This window comes from Portunus trituberculatus, chromosome 21 (assembly GCF_017591435.1).
Source record: "Portunus trituberculatus isolate SZX2019 chromosome 21, ASM1759143v1, whole genome shotgun sequence".
Taxonomy (NCBI): Eukaryota; Metazoa; Arthropoda; class Malacostraca; order Decapoda; family Portunidae; genus Portunus; species Portunus trituberculatus.
Window position 1 is genome coordinate 12,776,966 of NC_059275.1, and position 15,068 is coordinate 12,792,033.

General features: G+C 42.5%; 2 protein-coding genes across 2 annotated transcripts in view; one reads left to right on the plus strand and one right to left on the minus strand.

Annotated features, from left to right (window-relative positions):
* Positions 1–135: 135 nt before the first annotated feature.
* Positions 136–3,114, minus strand: LOC123507248 (ERI1 exoribonuclease 2-like). The gene is made up of 6 exons (XM_045260008.1): positions 2,998–3,114; positions 2,357–2,415; positions 1,792–1,992; positions 1,435–1,584; positions 1,148–1,248; positions 136–979 (listed from the first exon to the last, which is right to left on the minus strand). Exons 1-6 carry the CDS (start codon positions 3,018–3,020, stop codon positions 758–760), a joined length of 756 nt encoding a protein of 251 aa, XP_045115943.1. The 5' UTR covers positions 3,021–3,114; the 3' UTR covers positions 136–757.
* An 8,293-nt stretch (positions 3,115–11,407) lies between these two features.
* LOC123507010 (probable G-protein coupled receptor CG31760) overlaps positions 11,408–15,068 on the plus strand; it is a 124,460-nt gene continuing 120,799 nt past the window's right edge. Inside the window, exon 1 of the mRNA XM_045259505.1 lies at positions 11,408–12,240. The gene's annotated coding sequence lies outside the window, so the exon portion shown is untranslated. The remainder of the gene's footprint in view (positions 12,241–15,068) is intronic.

Genomic DNA, 15,068 nt, shown 5'->3' on the forward strand with positions numbered 1-15,068 from the left:
ACTACCTGTGCCACTAATGGGTGGAAGCTTAACAGCGTTTCTCACATAAACTCTTCAAGTATGCCTACAGGTGCCATAGGCCATAACAAAAAAAAAGTTATTAACTTTCATATGTGATAAAGACAATGTTAGTTACAAAGTTCATATATTTATATATGCAGCACCGAAATGTGTTACACACCTTATGCAGAGAGACAAGAAGTCTACATGCATAATTTCAAGCATTCTTGCATATTACTTAGGATAAAGTATAGGAAAGATACCTTTAAACAATATCTTAAAAACAGTTTCTAGTATGTAGATAGCTTTACAGTAATCAGTGTCTGTAATAAAGAACCTTGTGCTTGGAAGGCTGGATAGTGTACTGATGTAGTGGTAATAAGTGACAACAGATGATGCCCCAATAGAGTAATGGTTGCAATAAATTCCACTGGTTGACAAATATGAACTAAATGAATGGAGGAGCAACTAAATGAATTCACTGGAGGGATGCCGCAACTGAAGGGAATAAACAATGAACAAGCATTGTAGAGAAAAAGAGATGATAGGCAAGACTATAACTACACAAAGAGGAAATGCTTTAAGAGAAAAGGACTAGGACCTTCCTGTCATTGCCAACCTCATGAAGGATGTTTGGGGATGGAGGAAGACCAGATATAGAAGATACAAATGAGCGTACAATATGTGCCATAGATGTCATTCAGCTCAGTTTGTCCATTCCTTTTAGTGAAGCAGTACTGCAGTTGTGAAGTTTTAGTCAATGCTTCTTTCCATGGGTGGCCAGCAATATTCTGGTTTTGTGTGCCACAGGTGCCAAGGACTTGGTCACTGTGATCTCACACCCATCACGCACCATACGGCTAATAAGTGTTGCTGTGTTGCGAGCATCAGAGATTCCTGAATGCTCCCGTCCCTGGAAGGTCAGGCCCAGGTCCTGCAGGGCCCCTGCTAACCCTTTTGGCTTCCGCTGGTAGAATTTCTGCAAAAGATGATGATATTGTTACAGAAATGCTGATTGTAATTAGTATGTATTTTAAGGCCACAGCTTTAACATAGAGAAAAGGCAAGCAAAGTAAGAAGCATTTATATGTGAAAATTTTGAGGGAAGCTAAAGTGAAAATATATACAACTAAGAGAAACTTTTCACCTTGTACAGGAGCTTCACATCAGCCCATTGGTTGAAGAATTCAGGTTTTCTAATTCTTTTGCGTGTACATTCCCGCTGAAGGCAAATCTCAAGGTCCCAGTCTAGTAGATAAAAAGAATGAAAATTAAATTATGTCACCAACAAACCAGAAGTAGATATAATGAAAAGTACACAATGGAAGAAGTGATGGGACTTTTTTCTTTAAAAAATGCATCCTTTAAAAAAACATGCAAAAAAATTATACATGGACAAATAAACAAATGACCAAAAAAGATTCCATGATTCACCTGACCATGTAGCAAATGTTGCACGGTTCCCTGGCACAGCAGCACAGAAGGACAGCTTATGCTGCTCACAGAGGGACTGCAACCACTTAGAGAAGAGATAAATACTGGTCCCTAGAGGAACACCAGCATCTACTTGTTCTTGGGTTATGCCTGTAAAAGTGAGAAGCATAAGTAGGTTTTGTATGCATGATTGTTTTTGTTCTTAGCACAGCTTTATAAGCCAAAAAGTTTCTTGATCAGCTCATTTAGTGAATATATACCAAGACTGACCAGTGGAAGACAATGACAACCAAAGTTAGAGGTGAATACTGAAATCTTCCACAATCTTCCTGCCTAACTAGTCTATAGTTTGTGTACCAGTCAAGCTAGTGCAGAAGGGTGAGAGGACAGGCTGCTCCATGGGCATCACGTATTGCTGGAACTCAGAGATGACCTCACCAGACTGCAGATTGAGCAGCACGGCAGGAAATTCAATTATCTCCTGCTCTGGTGCATTCCATTTCCCCTCCCAACAGGTAGATTCAAAGTCAAGTACCACCAGGTACTGAAACTCCTGCTCTGAAGCAAACAAAAAATAAATGAATAATACATGTAAAATAAATAAGTGGTAATAATAATAATATACATTTATATATATGATTTTAAATACAGATGAACTACATTACAGCAATGGCAAAGTATCATTGTTCTACAACACAAATTATACAATAGAATACAAGTTTTTTCTAATCTTGCATATATCATTTTTCAGGATTTGTATGATGACCCTTAGTGTGTACTTGACTCATGATATAGTTACATACATCACCAGATTTAGTAATCAATGTTACAAAAATCAGTATTAATCATGGGTTTCTTCATAAATGCATTGCCAAAGAAAATCATTCCACCAGCAGTCCTAGACAGTAATCACTCAACCCACCAACAGTAAGCTTTTTGGAGGTGACATTCATCTGCTGCATCTGCACCAGCCCCAGCTCCCTGTAACAGGAACACACCCACCCTTTCAGCAGCAGTCAAGCCAAAACTGCAGAGTGCAAGCCAACAACTTGCAACTAAGGTTAAGGGCTAAAGACAACACACTCCAGAGTGATGGGACATATGAACACTACAAAACAAGATTGCAAAAGGCCACCTGGACTAGCTATACAAGGCAATTCTGGTGAAATCAGCCATCTTCACTCAAAGGGATCTAAGGAGAAGTATGGAAGTAACCTTTGTCAGCTTACTCGACACACTAAAATATACCAGAAAAAAAATTATTTTGTACCTCAATTTGAAACAGGCATGAAAGTAAATATTTAGCCAAAATATGATGCAGTGAATACAATGACGTGATCTGCAGTGAATCAATCTAAACCTGACCTAACTTAACCTGGTTGTGTAATGAAAACGCTAATATTTCGCTGTCATCCCATTTCTCCTCCTGACAATACTTAAAAGTACGTGCATCTGCTTACTTCATTCGATCAACTCATCCTCACCCATATTTATAAATCAATTCTTGTCTATATTCTCTTAATATTTGAACGAGTAAGTTGGACAGAACTGATGAGTGATTACTTGGCGAGTCGTTTGGTGGCCATGGGTGTGGTAAGACACGGAACAATGTTAAGCACGAGCAGAGTAGCAGAAGGGTAGGCAAGAAATGGGTCGTTGTTTTCAAGTTTCCCTCCTCACCTCCTCACCAGTGTTGTTTTGTTTTTGCTCATGTTTTCTGTTTCGGTGCATCAAAAGTTCGGCTATTTAGAATAAAAATCACAGTTATTCTAGCACGATTCCACTCAAAAACCTTATTTTCTATTTTTTTGTGTGTAAAAAAAAATGGATGTATATCGGAATAATTTTAAGGATCTCATAATAGATAGATGCAATAGATTATTAACTGGCATGCTTACATGCACTGGTGATGGGCACAGAAAGCTGTAAAAAGAACATAATTTCGATATGAAAAAAGTAGATAATAATGAGATTCATGCTGAACATAGATTAATTCCCGAAAAAAAAACAGATTAATATTTGTGATGGGTGATATCAAGTCAACTCAAATTTAAGAACTGCCTGCTATACATCCGAGAGTTTCATGCCCATTTGGAGGGTTTTTTTTCTACTACGTACTTATGTTAGCTATAAATTGACACTCGAGGTATTTAATTGTACTCGGTGCATTCACTCAGACACTGTGCGCTACCAGGAATTCTCAAGCTTTTTCTCGTTAAGAGTATTACAAGACCATCTACTCGAACCCCCAGTAATCTGACATCGAAGAGTATGTTAATTTAGTGATTGACACTAACTAAATATGCAATGGTGTACTGTAAAGGATATTATTAGATCAGCCATATAGCTAAGTATCCCTGGAAATCTTGTGAACCCCTGGGGGATTCGGGAAGCCCAGTTGAGAACCCCTCTGCTGTACACGCAGACACATCTCAACAACAACTATCTATTCCATGTGAAAATCGATCCCTCTCATATTAAACTACAATACCCTATATAGGTACTACTTCAGACAGACATTCCACTCAAGAATACTTCAAAGTACAAATGGTACGCGTTTTGTCTCAGGCCGCCAGGCCTCAATATTATAATATGTCCTTCTAAATATAAGTGTATTATCAACTGAAACCTGGCGTTATCTTATATATATGCTAATTCACGATACAATGTTCCTCTCGATCTCCACGCAGGTACAGCGGCATCAAGTACCATCCATTCCCCCCCCCTCCCCCTATCTCCACTCACTCATTCCCATCAAAAGTTGACACACACACACACACACACACAAACACACACTGTAGAGCGAAAGACGGAGCAACACACACACACACACACACACACACACACACACACACTGTAGAGCGAAAGACAGAGCAACACACACACACACAGCACACATGCACACACATCTTTGTAGAACGAAAGACTGGAGTAAGGAGGTTTCAACCTCCTTGTGCAACACACTCACACACACACACACACACACACACACACACCGCGTAGTGTAGTGGTTAGCACGCTCGAGTCACAATCGAGAGGGCCAGGTTCGAGTCCCGGCGCGGCGAGGCAAATGGGCAAGCCTCTTAATGTGTAGCCCCTGTTCACCTAGCAGTAAATAGGTATGGGATGTAACTCGAGGGTTTGTGGCCTCGCTTTCCCGGTGTGTGGAGTGTGTTGTGGTCTCAGTCCTACCCGACGATCGGTCTATGAGCTCTGAGCTCGCTCCGTAATGGGGAAGACTGGCTGGGTGACCAGCAGACGACCGTGGTGAATTACACACACACCTCTAGCACACAACGTCTAGCAGCTTTCCAAGGCCACAGGTAATTCAGAGAGGCGAAAGTGAGTTTGATTGCCCCGCTCGCCAGATTCCCGCCATGTTAAGGCAATGTTTATTTCAGGTATCGCTTCTTTTTAGACCTGCCCTACTATATCACCTGTGCAAATGTAAATAACTCTGCAGAGTATTTTAACGTGAATTTTCTGTATTTGTCATGACCTTACACTGCATTATGGTATTGTACTGGACAAAAAGATGTATTGGAATTCGTGAGCCAAGACGGAAGGCCATTCAGCATCTTTGCCCACCCTGCTAGAATGCCGCACGGCGCTGGAAGGCTTGACTGATCTTTCATAACTCCAGCACCTTTTGAAGATACTTTTTGTATTTCCAGTGAACATTTGTTATTTTCCTTTAGCAGTAACCTGAAGTAAATGTTACTCTTTTGGCTCTGACCTGGTATTCATATATTCTATTTTCTTTTATTCATTTATTTATTTATTTACTTATTTATTTTTTGCGATAATATGAATAATGTATATGCAGTTGCCTGAATAAATGACACAAGAAGAATTATTATTTTCCTTTAGGTAGTTGATGATTCTACCTTGATATAAGCATAGAATTCATAATTGTGGAGTGTTATAATAACTTCAGAAGATTCTCAGATGCGTTCGGACAAAGCTGATGAAACTTGCTGTTACAGTATAACATATAATATCTTCCTGGAAACACTGCCGCTTCAAAGAAAATGGGATAAAACCTTGCTGTATTTATGAATTACGCAAGAAATAAAGGCTTTTCTTATTATTTCACTACAGTATCTCACTATCATCTCATTTACCATTACAAAAGCGTCCTACCTTACATAATTCAGCTGCTGCATGGACAATTTAACAAGGAAAAATATGACATCTTATTTTTAGCTTTTTTTATTTGAGTTATCCCCAAAATAAAGGCTTTTTTCATTATTTCAGTATTGTACCTCACTTCCCCTTCACACACCATTACAAAAGTGTCCTACCTGTTATTCCCAAGGAATGTACAGAGAGGAAGTTGTGGTGTAAGTTAAAGTTTGGAGGACAGCGACGGTGCTGCCATCTGTTGGAAGCGAGTACTTTCATAGAAAACGCTGTTAGGAGTAACTTAAGATTTCTACCATGCTTCTTCCCCCACCCCTTATTTTTCCCTGCATTCTCTCGTGATTATTAACTTATAAGGCAAATGAAACATGTTCATATATATATATATATATATATATATATATATATATATATATATATATATATATATATATATATATATGTATATATATAAATCGTTTTCTGCCCGCCTCCGCCTGGGCCACACCATACTCCTTAATTGCATCGCATACGTTTACTGTCTCGTGACCACTTCTGCCCTTGGTGTAGAACTACCCCTGAGGCCATTGAACACTTCCTGCTTTATTGCCCACGCCTCCTCTATCAACATACTGCATTACGCTCCCGGCTATCCGCCCTGGCCATCACAACACTCAACCTGCCCTCCCTCTTGGCGGCCTCAGGCGTCCACCCTTCCTGGCAACCTGCTGTCCTTCGCCTTCCTTGTGCCTTCTTGAGGAAGACCGGCCAGCTACCACGCCTGTGATACCCACACAGGACTACCCATAAGGATTCAAAAGAGGCCACGAAAATCTATGGATCCTTATGAGCCATGGGGTAGTCCTTTGTGGGTATCACAGGCGTGGTAGCTGGCCGGTCTTCCTCAAGAAGGCACAAGGAAGGCGAAGGACAGCAGGTTGCCAGGAAGGGTGGACGCCTGAGGCCGCCAAGAGGGAGGGCAGGTTGAGTGTTGTGATGGCCAGGGCGGAGAGCCGGGAGCGTAATGCAGTATGAGAGAGGAGGCGTGGGCATTGAAGCAGGAAATGTTCCATGGCCTGAGGGGTAGCCATACACCAAGGGCAGAAGGGATCACAAGACAGACGTAGGCGATGCAAGTGAGCACTGAGCGTGGTGTGGCCCAGGCGGAGGTGGGCAATGGTTGATGTGCTTTGCGCTCCTTCCTGTGACTGACTGCAACTGGCTGTTTGAATCTTCTTGTTCTTGTAACGGCGCTCATCCTCCCCCACTGATGGATCCCCTCTCCCTCACCCCCTTACTTCCTGCGACCCGCGCGCCATCTGTTTGAAGCGAGGTTCCCTAATCAATTCCTCCAGCCCGCCCATTGAACCCGTGTATCCCCCCTAGAATCCTTGGTTGTTCCATCCATGTATGTATGAAATGTATGTATGAAATGTAGCACTCCATTTTCATGAAGTGCTACATTTCAAATTCCAAAGTTATGCTGCGTATTTAGTAAATTCCATATGTAATTTATCCTTAGCACATACGAAGTAGCCATATTTACCAAAACACTGAAAACTGAACATTTAAAATCGAGGCAAGATGAAATGCAGTAAAAGTAGCTCCGTTCAGAACTCAAACACGGCGCGCCGGCGCAGTGAGGGCCCGAGGGGGCGGGGCGAGCATGGACAACAGAATACGGGAGATGGAGTGTCCTCAAACTAACTTTAATAAATTTGGTGGTTTAGATGCGATACACGTGTGTTGTGGTATGGAAGGCGGTAATCAGCAGTGCCCAGCAAAGTCGTCGCCAAGTGGACTCGCACAATACAATACCAGGCAGCATCAATCTTGGTAAGTGTTATGACTGGCTACTGCAGTGACTTCTCCAACTCATAATTCCAGCAGCTTTCTCTACTCCCGGTGATCTAAGGGACGTGAAGCTACAGGGGAAATGAATATCGCCGAATTGCACTATATCATTAAAGGCAGAAAAAAGGATAATAACATGTAGTTGCTATGTGATTGTCATTGATTATTGTTTAACTTAAAGAGAGAGAGAGAGAGAGAGAGAGAGAGAGAGAGAGAGAGAGAGAGAGTTATTAGATCGTGTATTACAATATTCCTTATTTATTTTTCGGCTATGATGTGAAGGAAGAAGGAAGCTATCATTCGCTATCATTTATTTATTCTCAATTCCTGATGATATGCGCAGTGTTATCTCTCCCAGGGCTGTCCTGGCGAATTCTTATATTTTTGGCTCTGACCACGAGTCTAGTCAATTCAGAGTTAGTGTACCTTGATGAAGAAGAGGAGGAGGAGCCATGCATAACATCAACGCTAAGTAGACAAATTGTTTGGTGCCATGCTCCCTTCATCATATCCTTCATCACATTTCCGGCTCTCAGCACCATTTTGTTTAGACATCATCTCACCTTCCTCCATCCATCACACCCACAGTAACCTTTAGCATTCCTCCATCATCATATTCTAGTCGTTTACATTCATCCAAAAGCTTCTCCACTCCACATCAACATTCATCAGCATTCCTTCACCACCAACTCATCACCACATAGCACCATTTACACCTCTCTACATCCCAACATTTCTGCATCATCATCACCACCACATCCTATCCATAAGCATCAATACATATCTCTCCTCTTCATATCCCGGCATTCCATATCATTCCACCATCACTACCTCATCATCACATCTTAGCCATTAACATCCATCCACAAATCTCCACAACCTAGTATTACTCCACTATCCTAACCATGTATTAATATCCATGCACATCTCTCCACCATTCCACATCACCATTTCTCCACCATCTCATCACTATGTCCTAGCCATTAAACCCTTGAGTACAATGACGCGTTTCCATATTCATTCTGCTAACTATATAGTGATTTTATACAGCTTCAGAAACATGTGTGAGAGGTTAAAATAGTGAAGACTGTGTCCATTAATCTTTTGACCTCCATAGACCCTTCCTGATGTCAATAAAATGGTTTAATCGTACACAAATCTCAAGGTAAAAATGTCTTCCAGTATTGAAGGGGTTAACATTCATCCCCGTCTCTCCACCTCTTCACACCCTAGCATTCCTTCACCACCACTACATCCTACCCATTTACATCCATACACACCTCTCCACATCCTAATATTCCCCATCATTCTTCCTCTACCCACCTTCATTTCTCCACATCTACCTAACCTATCCTTACAAGCACGTGTCCTAGGCAAACAGGAAGGTCGTAGTGTGGTCTGGATGGTTTCTCGGCACGTGTGAAGTTGCAGAAGCTAAGAGGATGTTGTGGTGCGTCTGGGAGGAAGTTTGAGTCCATTGCCTTTCTCCCACGCCAGCAGAGAGTTGGGTTTGGGTGCATGATGAACTGTTTGTTGTGTGCGTGGCCGATTGTGTGTGGTGGTGGTGGTTCGTGGTGGTAGAGATAGTGTTGTTCTTGTTGGTGGTGTTGGTGTTGGTATTGGTGTTGCTGCCATCTCTCGTATCATCATTATCAATCATCAGTGTCGTCACCATCACGCGTCAGTCTCCATGTAGTCTTCCCTCTTCCTCTCTCACTCTCTACATCCTCTTCTATCACCCAACCAAGCTTTTATGTATCTATTTGCTATTATTATTATTATTATTATTATTATTATTATTATTATTATTATTTGCATTATCAATATGTCTACTTCTTTGCTTCCCTCTTGTTCAGTTTATCAAGTATTCAGAGAGAGAGAGAGAGAGAGAGAGAGAGAGAGAGAGAGAGAGAGAGCTTGACAGTTTACGTGCCTTCGCTCAGTGAGTAAAGTTTGCATTTTTGAGAGTAAACAAAGCAGATAAAACTCTCGGTTGCTTGTTGGCAGTCTGCTAACAACTTTCTCTCTCTCTCTCTCTCTCTCTCTCTCTCTCTCTCTCTCTCTGAATACTTGATAAACTGTCATTTCCTTACACGCTTCCCCTTTTCCTACTTATTCCCCCTCTTCTTCCTCTGACATTATCATTACTCTCCCTTTCTCTATCACCTCCTTTCTCCCTCCGCATCACTCCCCTTCCTCCTCTTCCTCCCTTCCCTAGCCATCCTTATCTCCCAATCCCCTTACTCCTCTCCCTCTCCTCTGCTTGTCTTTCTTTTCTCTCCTTCCATACCTGCGTCTTTCCCCTTTCCACTTATCCTCTTTCCCACCTTCTGTTTCCTCCACCTTACCATCTCTCCCCAACCCTTCTCACCTCTCCCTCTCCCCATTTTACACCTCTATCTGCCCCATTCCCTTTCCTCACTCTCCTTTACGTTTCCCCTACCTTGCTGTCTCTCCTCTCTCTCCCGCCTCTCTCCAGTGCCTCTCTCGCCCCTCTCCTACTCTACCTCTCCCAACAAACGTAATAAAAGCCGTGCGGTCGAGGCTGGGAGGGAAAGAGAGGGAGGGAGGGAGACGGAGAGGGAGGGAGGGAGGGAGGGAGAGGGAGAGGGAGGGAGAGGAGCAATGATTATAGTCAATACAAAATTCTGAATACAGGGAAAAAAGGGAAGGAATTTGTAATCAGGAAGTTGCATGTGATGGCGGTAGTGGTGGTGGTGGTGGCGGTGGTGGTGGTAGTGGTGGTTTAATTGATGCCATGTATCAGTGGTTCTGTCCGTTCATGTATATATTAAATGAATGCACTGGGCTTGTCTGTTTGAATTTAGTAGTAGTAGTAGTAGTAGTAGTAGTAGTAGTAGTAGTAGTAGTAGTATATATACCCATCCCTATACCACTTCCCTTCTTTAGTTAAGTGGGGGTGGTGGTGGTGGTGGTGATTTAAATCCTGTCACTCTGGCACACGGATGCTCCAGTATAATGTAGCTCTTTTGTGAGGCCTGTCCTGTATGTATGTATGTATGTATGTATGTATGTATGTATGTATGTATGTACAGCATGTGTGGTTTTGGTAATACTGAAGAAATGGTGGTGGTGGTGTTGTTCATGGTGGTCGCAGGGGGTGGAGCGGAGGTGGAGGAGATAGGAGTTGGATATGATATAGAGGTAGTGTGGTTAGTAACGTTTTATTGGGGTGGAAGAGTGGAGGAAAGGCAAAGATTGAAAGGAATAATAGTGAAAAGAGAGGAGGAAGAGACCGAGGAGGAGGAGGAGGAGGAGGAGGAGGAGGAGGAGGAGGAGGAGGAGGAGGTGGTGGTAGTGGTGAAAGGTTCCTGTCAGTGGTGGATATGAGAGGAAGAAATATTGTCTGTGGAAGGAGTGAGTGCAGACAAGTGGATGGACGAGTGGATGTGATAATGGGAAGGAGTGGAGAGTCAAGTAGTGACAGGAGCCGGATAGTAGTGGAGGACTGACCGTAAGCAGACAGACGGACAGACAAACAGACAGACAGACACAGACATGTATTGGTAGGTGTAAAGTGGAATGTAAGTGGATGCGGTGACGGATGGAATGAATGGAGGACGAGTTAGTAATGGAAGTATAATTAAACGAAGGAAAAGATAATGATGGTGTAGATAAGGAAGTCAGACAGACAGACGCGGTGAGTTTGGACACGGTAGATAGGAATTAGTGGGCGTAAGTGCTGGTGATGGTGATGGTGATTATGGCGGAGGTGAGGAACAGACAGACAGACAGACCGACAGACGGACAGACAAACGGATGGATGGATATAGAGGATCTGAGTGACGTAGACGAAAAAGAGCTCAGTGGTGACAGCGGTGGTGGTTGTGATGATAGCAGCAGAGATGAGAAACAGACAGACAGACAGACAGAGGTATAGGTAGATATGTAGGTAGGCAGAGGAGCTAAGTGGCGTAAGATGAGAGGCGGCTGGCTGGCTGGCTGGCTGGCTGGTGGTGGTGGTGGCAGCGGCTGGTGCCTGGACGTGGCCCTGCTGAGCGGCTCTCGCGGTGCCAGCTCATTCCCTCGCCAGCCAGGGGGCGGAGAGGGTCACTCCGCGCCGCCGCTGCAGCCCCGCCCGCCAGGCATCATGGGGCGCCTCACGCTCCTCACACGCCCCGCAACGCCCACCTTCTGACGCCCGCTCAGGCCACACGCACCCCTCGCCGCCCATGACAGGCTGATACCGTGGGCGTGGAAGGCAGTGGGCTAAGGCAAGCGTTCAGACTGAGCTCCGTCACTTGTAGATGGTTCGCGATAAAAGGCCGTTGGCAGGCGTGGTGGTGTGCTGCTGCCGTGCTGGCGTGTGCTGGTGACGAGCGGTGGTGTGTTCGACAGGAAAAAGTCAAGTCACTCCAGTGGTGTTTTTCAAAGCCTTTACTTTTGTTTTGTTGACACGGCGGCTTTTTAGCGTGTGGCTTCAGTAATATCCGCACTTGTCGAGCCCTTCCTGTGGCTCCGCGGGACGTGAGGAAAGAGAAAAAGAATAAAAAGTATCGTTATAAGAAAAGAAAAGATAGGAGGCAGGAGTAACACTGAAATTCAAATCTACCTTGTGGGCGCTGCTCACACCAAAACACAAATCGAGAGGAAAATACGAGTGAAAACCGCGTGATTCAAGTGTTTAGCTGATCCTTTGTGAGCAGCACCGCCACACAAACCCAAGGACGTGTCACTACTGAAGGAGGAAGGCAAGAAAGAAACCACTATCAAGGGGAAAGTATACACGCAGGACTGACGAGGACTGTTACGTCTACCACGCCAGCACGTCAGATTTCTTGAGGAGCTTCGCCCTGGACTGCTGCCGAGGTGAGCATTGCATCGTCATCGTCATCATTATCATCATCGTCATCATCAGCATCATCATCAGCATCAGCATCATCTTCATCAACTTCATAGTCAATAGGTAGATGTTTCGTTGATGCATATTTGTCACATGGCGTAAAATATTCATACAGCGTTACGTATTCATGACCCGATACACACACACACACACACACACACACACACACACACACACACACACACACACACACACACACACACACACACACACACACACGTCAGATATTCCATACTTGTTTTAATTCGGCGTATTGTACTTTTCTTACCTTTCGTCTGTTTTTCCTCAATCCTTCGTCTTATCTTTATTTTCGTCGGCCTTGACCTATTTCTTCCTTCGTTGTACTCTTCTAGTGTTCTCTGATCTTCACTGCTCCATGGTTTGTATTTACTTCTAACCAGCGTATATTAATCCATCGTTTAATATACTGTACCTGCCTTTTATCCCCTTCCTTTCATCTATTTGTCTTCATATTCTCGTCTTTCCCTTGTGAGATTGTAACTGTGCTATAGATTGCATTTACCTTCACCATCTTGTACTAATTGATCGTGTATTATATTTCCCCTGGTACTGGTTCGCTTTCCACCTTGATTCACCTTCTACTTTAATGTACTTGATGACGGAACAAAATGAGAAACTCGAGAGAAGGCAGACGCAGTGAAAGAGGAGATACTAGACTTCTAAAATTGTAGCGGCCTTTAATGCACTGATGGCAGACCTGATGGAATAGTTTGGCTTGGAGGTTGTTTGTGTCACTCATGGATGGATATAGACGATAGTTGGTGTATATATTATGCAGGGGATGCCACGTGGAGGCTTTCTGACTTACTGCAGATGCCCTTTATGTTTTTACACGTTCTTTATGCTCATCTGTTTCACACACACACACACACACACACACACACACACACACACACACACACACACACACACACACACACACACACAGATAGGTAGGTAGATAGATAGATAAATTTATTGACCACAGGATTGTACAAAAATTCAAAAGTAATAAGAATGTAAAAATACAAAGCCTATAGAGTCAAATGATATACTTTAATGCACAAAACACACATACACACACACACACACACACACACACACACACACACACACACACACACACACACACACACACACAGAAAAAGAAGAGTTCACTTAATATTCTGGCGCCTGAAAGGATGATTGCAAGGGATTTGAAAAAGTTGGTTAGTTTAATTTGCTTATGAGAGGAGGGAATACTTGTCACTCGGCTCGTTCCGCCCCACTCACCGCCTGCCGAAGTGAATAAATAGATGAATAGATAAAATGATAAGTAGACAAGTAAGCAATGAAAGGTGAATAAATAGATAAATATAAAAGCATAACAATACAAAATAAAAAGGAAAAAGTGTAAGAAAAGGAAGTGATAAATAAACGAAAAATGTCATTGTGTGGAGTGGATTCCTTATCAACAAAACCTTCCACAACTCATAATGAAATAGACAAGTAAGAGTTTTTTGCCTCATTTTCCTTCTCAACCTCTTTTTTTCCTTTCTTTTTTTTCCGCTTGCTTGTTTGGCTTCTCTTTTTCCAACCCTAAGAGCGCCACTTGATATTGCCAGGAGAATATCGCTTTTCCCACCAATCCAGTGCCTCTGTCTGGGCGTCATGCGCGGCAAACATGAAAATATGCACCGTCGCACACTCTGTCACCAAATATAGCGAGCGTGGAGCATTCAAAGGTCTGTATTTTGAAACACTTCAGCACTGCATCTCCACCACATTCAGAAGTCGCTGGTTGAAGTTCCATGGATTTCTGAGGATGTTTTCATGGTTCAAAGGGTTATAACTGGGGTGTTTACGTGTTTCAAAGGGTGTTTTTACGGTTCAAAAGTCCCTAATTAAGTTATATGGGTTTCTGAGAGTGTTTTTGTTGTTCATATGATAGTGATTAAAGTTTTACGTGTTTCTAAGGTTTTTACGGGTCAGAAATCTCTAATTAAGTTATATAGGTTTCTCAGAGTGTTTTTACGGTTCATATGATAGTAATTGAAGTTTTACGTGTTTCGAAGGGTGTTTTTATGGTTCAAAAGTATCCAATTGAAATTATATATCTTTTAGGGATATTTTTACGACACAAAGAATTATAATTTGTAGTTACATGGTGTTTTAAGAGTGCTTTTACGAGTTCAAAAGGTTCTAGATTAAGCTATAAGGGTTTTGAAGGGCGTTTATACAGTTCAGAAGTTTATGATTTAAATTACATGGGCTTTTAAGGATGCTGTTATGCTTCAAAAGGCTCTAACTGAAGCGTCACGAGTTTGTAAGGGAGGATTTACGGTTGAAAGCGTTATAGTTTAAGTTACACTGGTTTTCAAGGGTGGTTTTATGGTTCGAAGGGATTCAATTGAAGTTTCTCGGGTTTCTAACGGGGTTGTTACTGTTCAGAGGGTTCTATTGAAGTTTTACGGTTTTTTAAGCGTGTTTTTACAGTTTGAAAGGCTATAATCCAAGTTACACGGGTTCCTAAGGGTGTTTTTACGATATAGAGCGCTCTATTTGTAATTACACGGGTTTCAAAGAGTTTTTTACTGTTATAAAAATTCAAATTGAACTTAAATGTATTTCTTAAGGTGTATTTACCTCTTAAAAGGCTATAATTGAAGTTAAACTCGTTTCTAAGAGTTTTTACTGTTCAAAAGACTTGTTGAAGTTCCACGGGGTTCTAAGAATGTACGTATCGCTTAAAAGGTTCTAATTGATGTTGCAGTGGCTTCTAATTGTTCTTTTCACGATTACATGGGCTTTTTAT

What these genes read in the sequence shown, in the direction of transcription:
- LOC123507248 (XM_045260008.1), bottom strand. Translation starts at nt 3,020, where the DNA reads ATGGCCACCAAACGACTCGCCAA. An exon ending in GCCACCAAACGACTCGCCAA is followed by an intron (nt 2,416 to 2,997) that starts GTAATCACTCAT and finishes TTCCTGTTACAG; the next exon opens with GGAGCTGGGGCTGGTGCAGA. An exon ending in ATGTGAAGCTCCTGTACAAG is followed by an intron (nt 980 to 1,147) that starts GTGAAAAGTTTC and finishes CATCTTTTGCAG; the next exon opens with AAATTCTACCAGCGGAAGCC.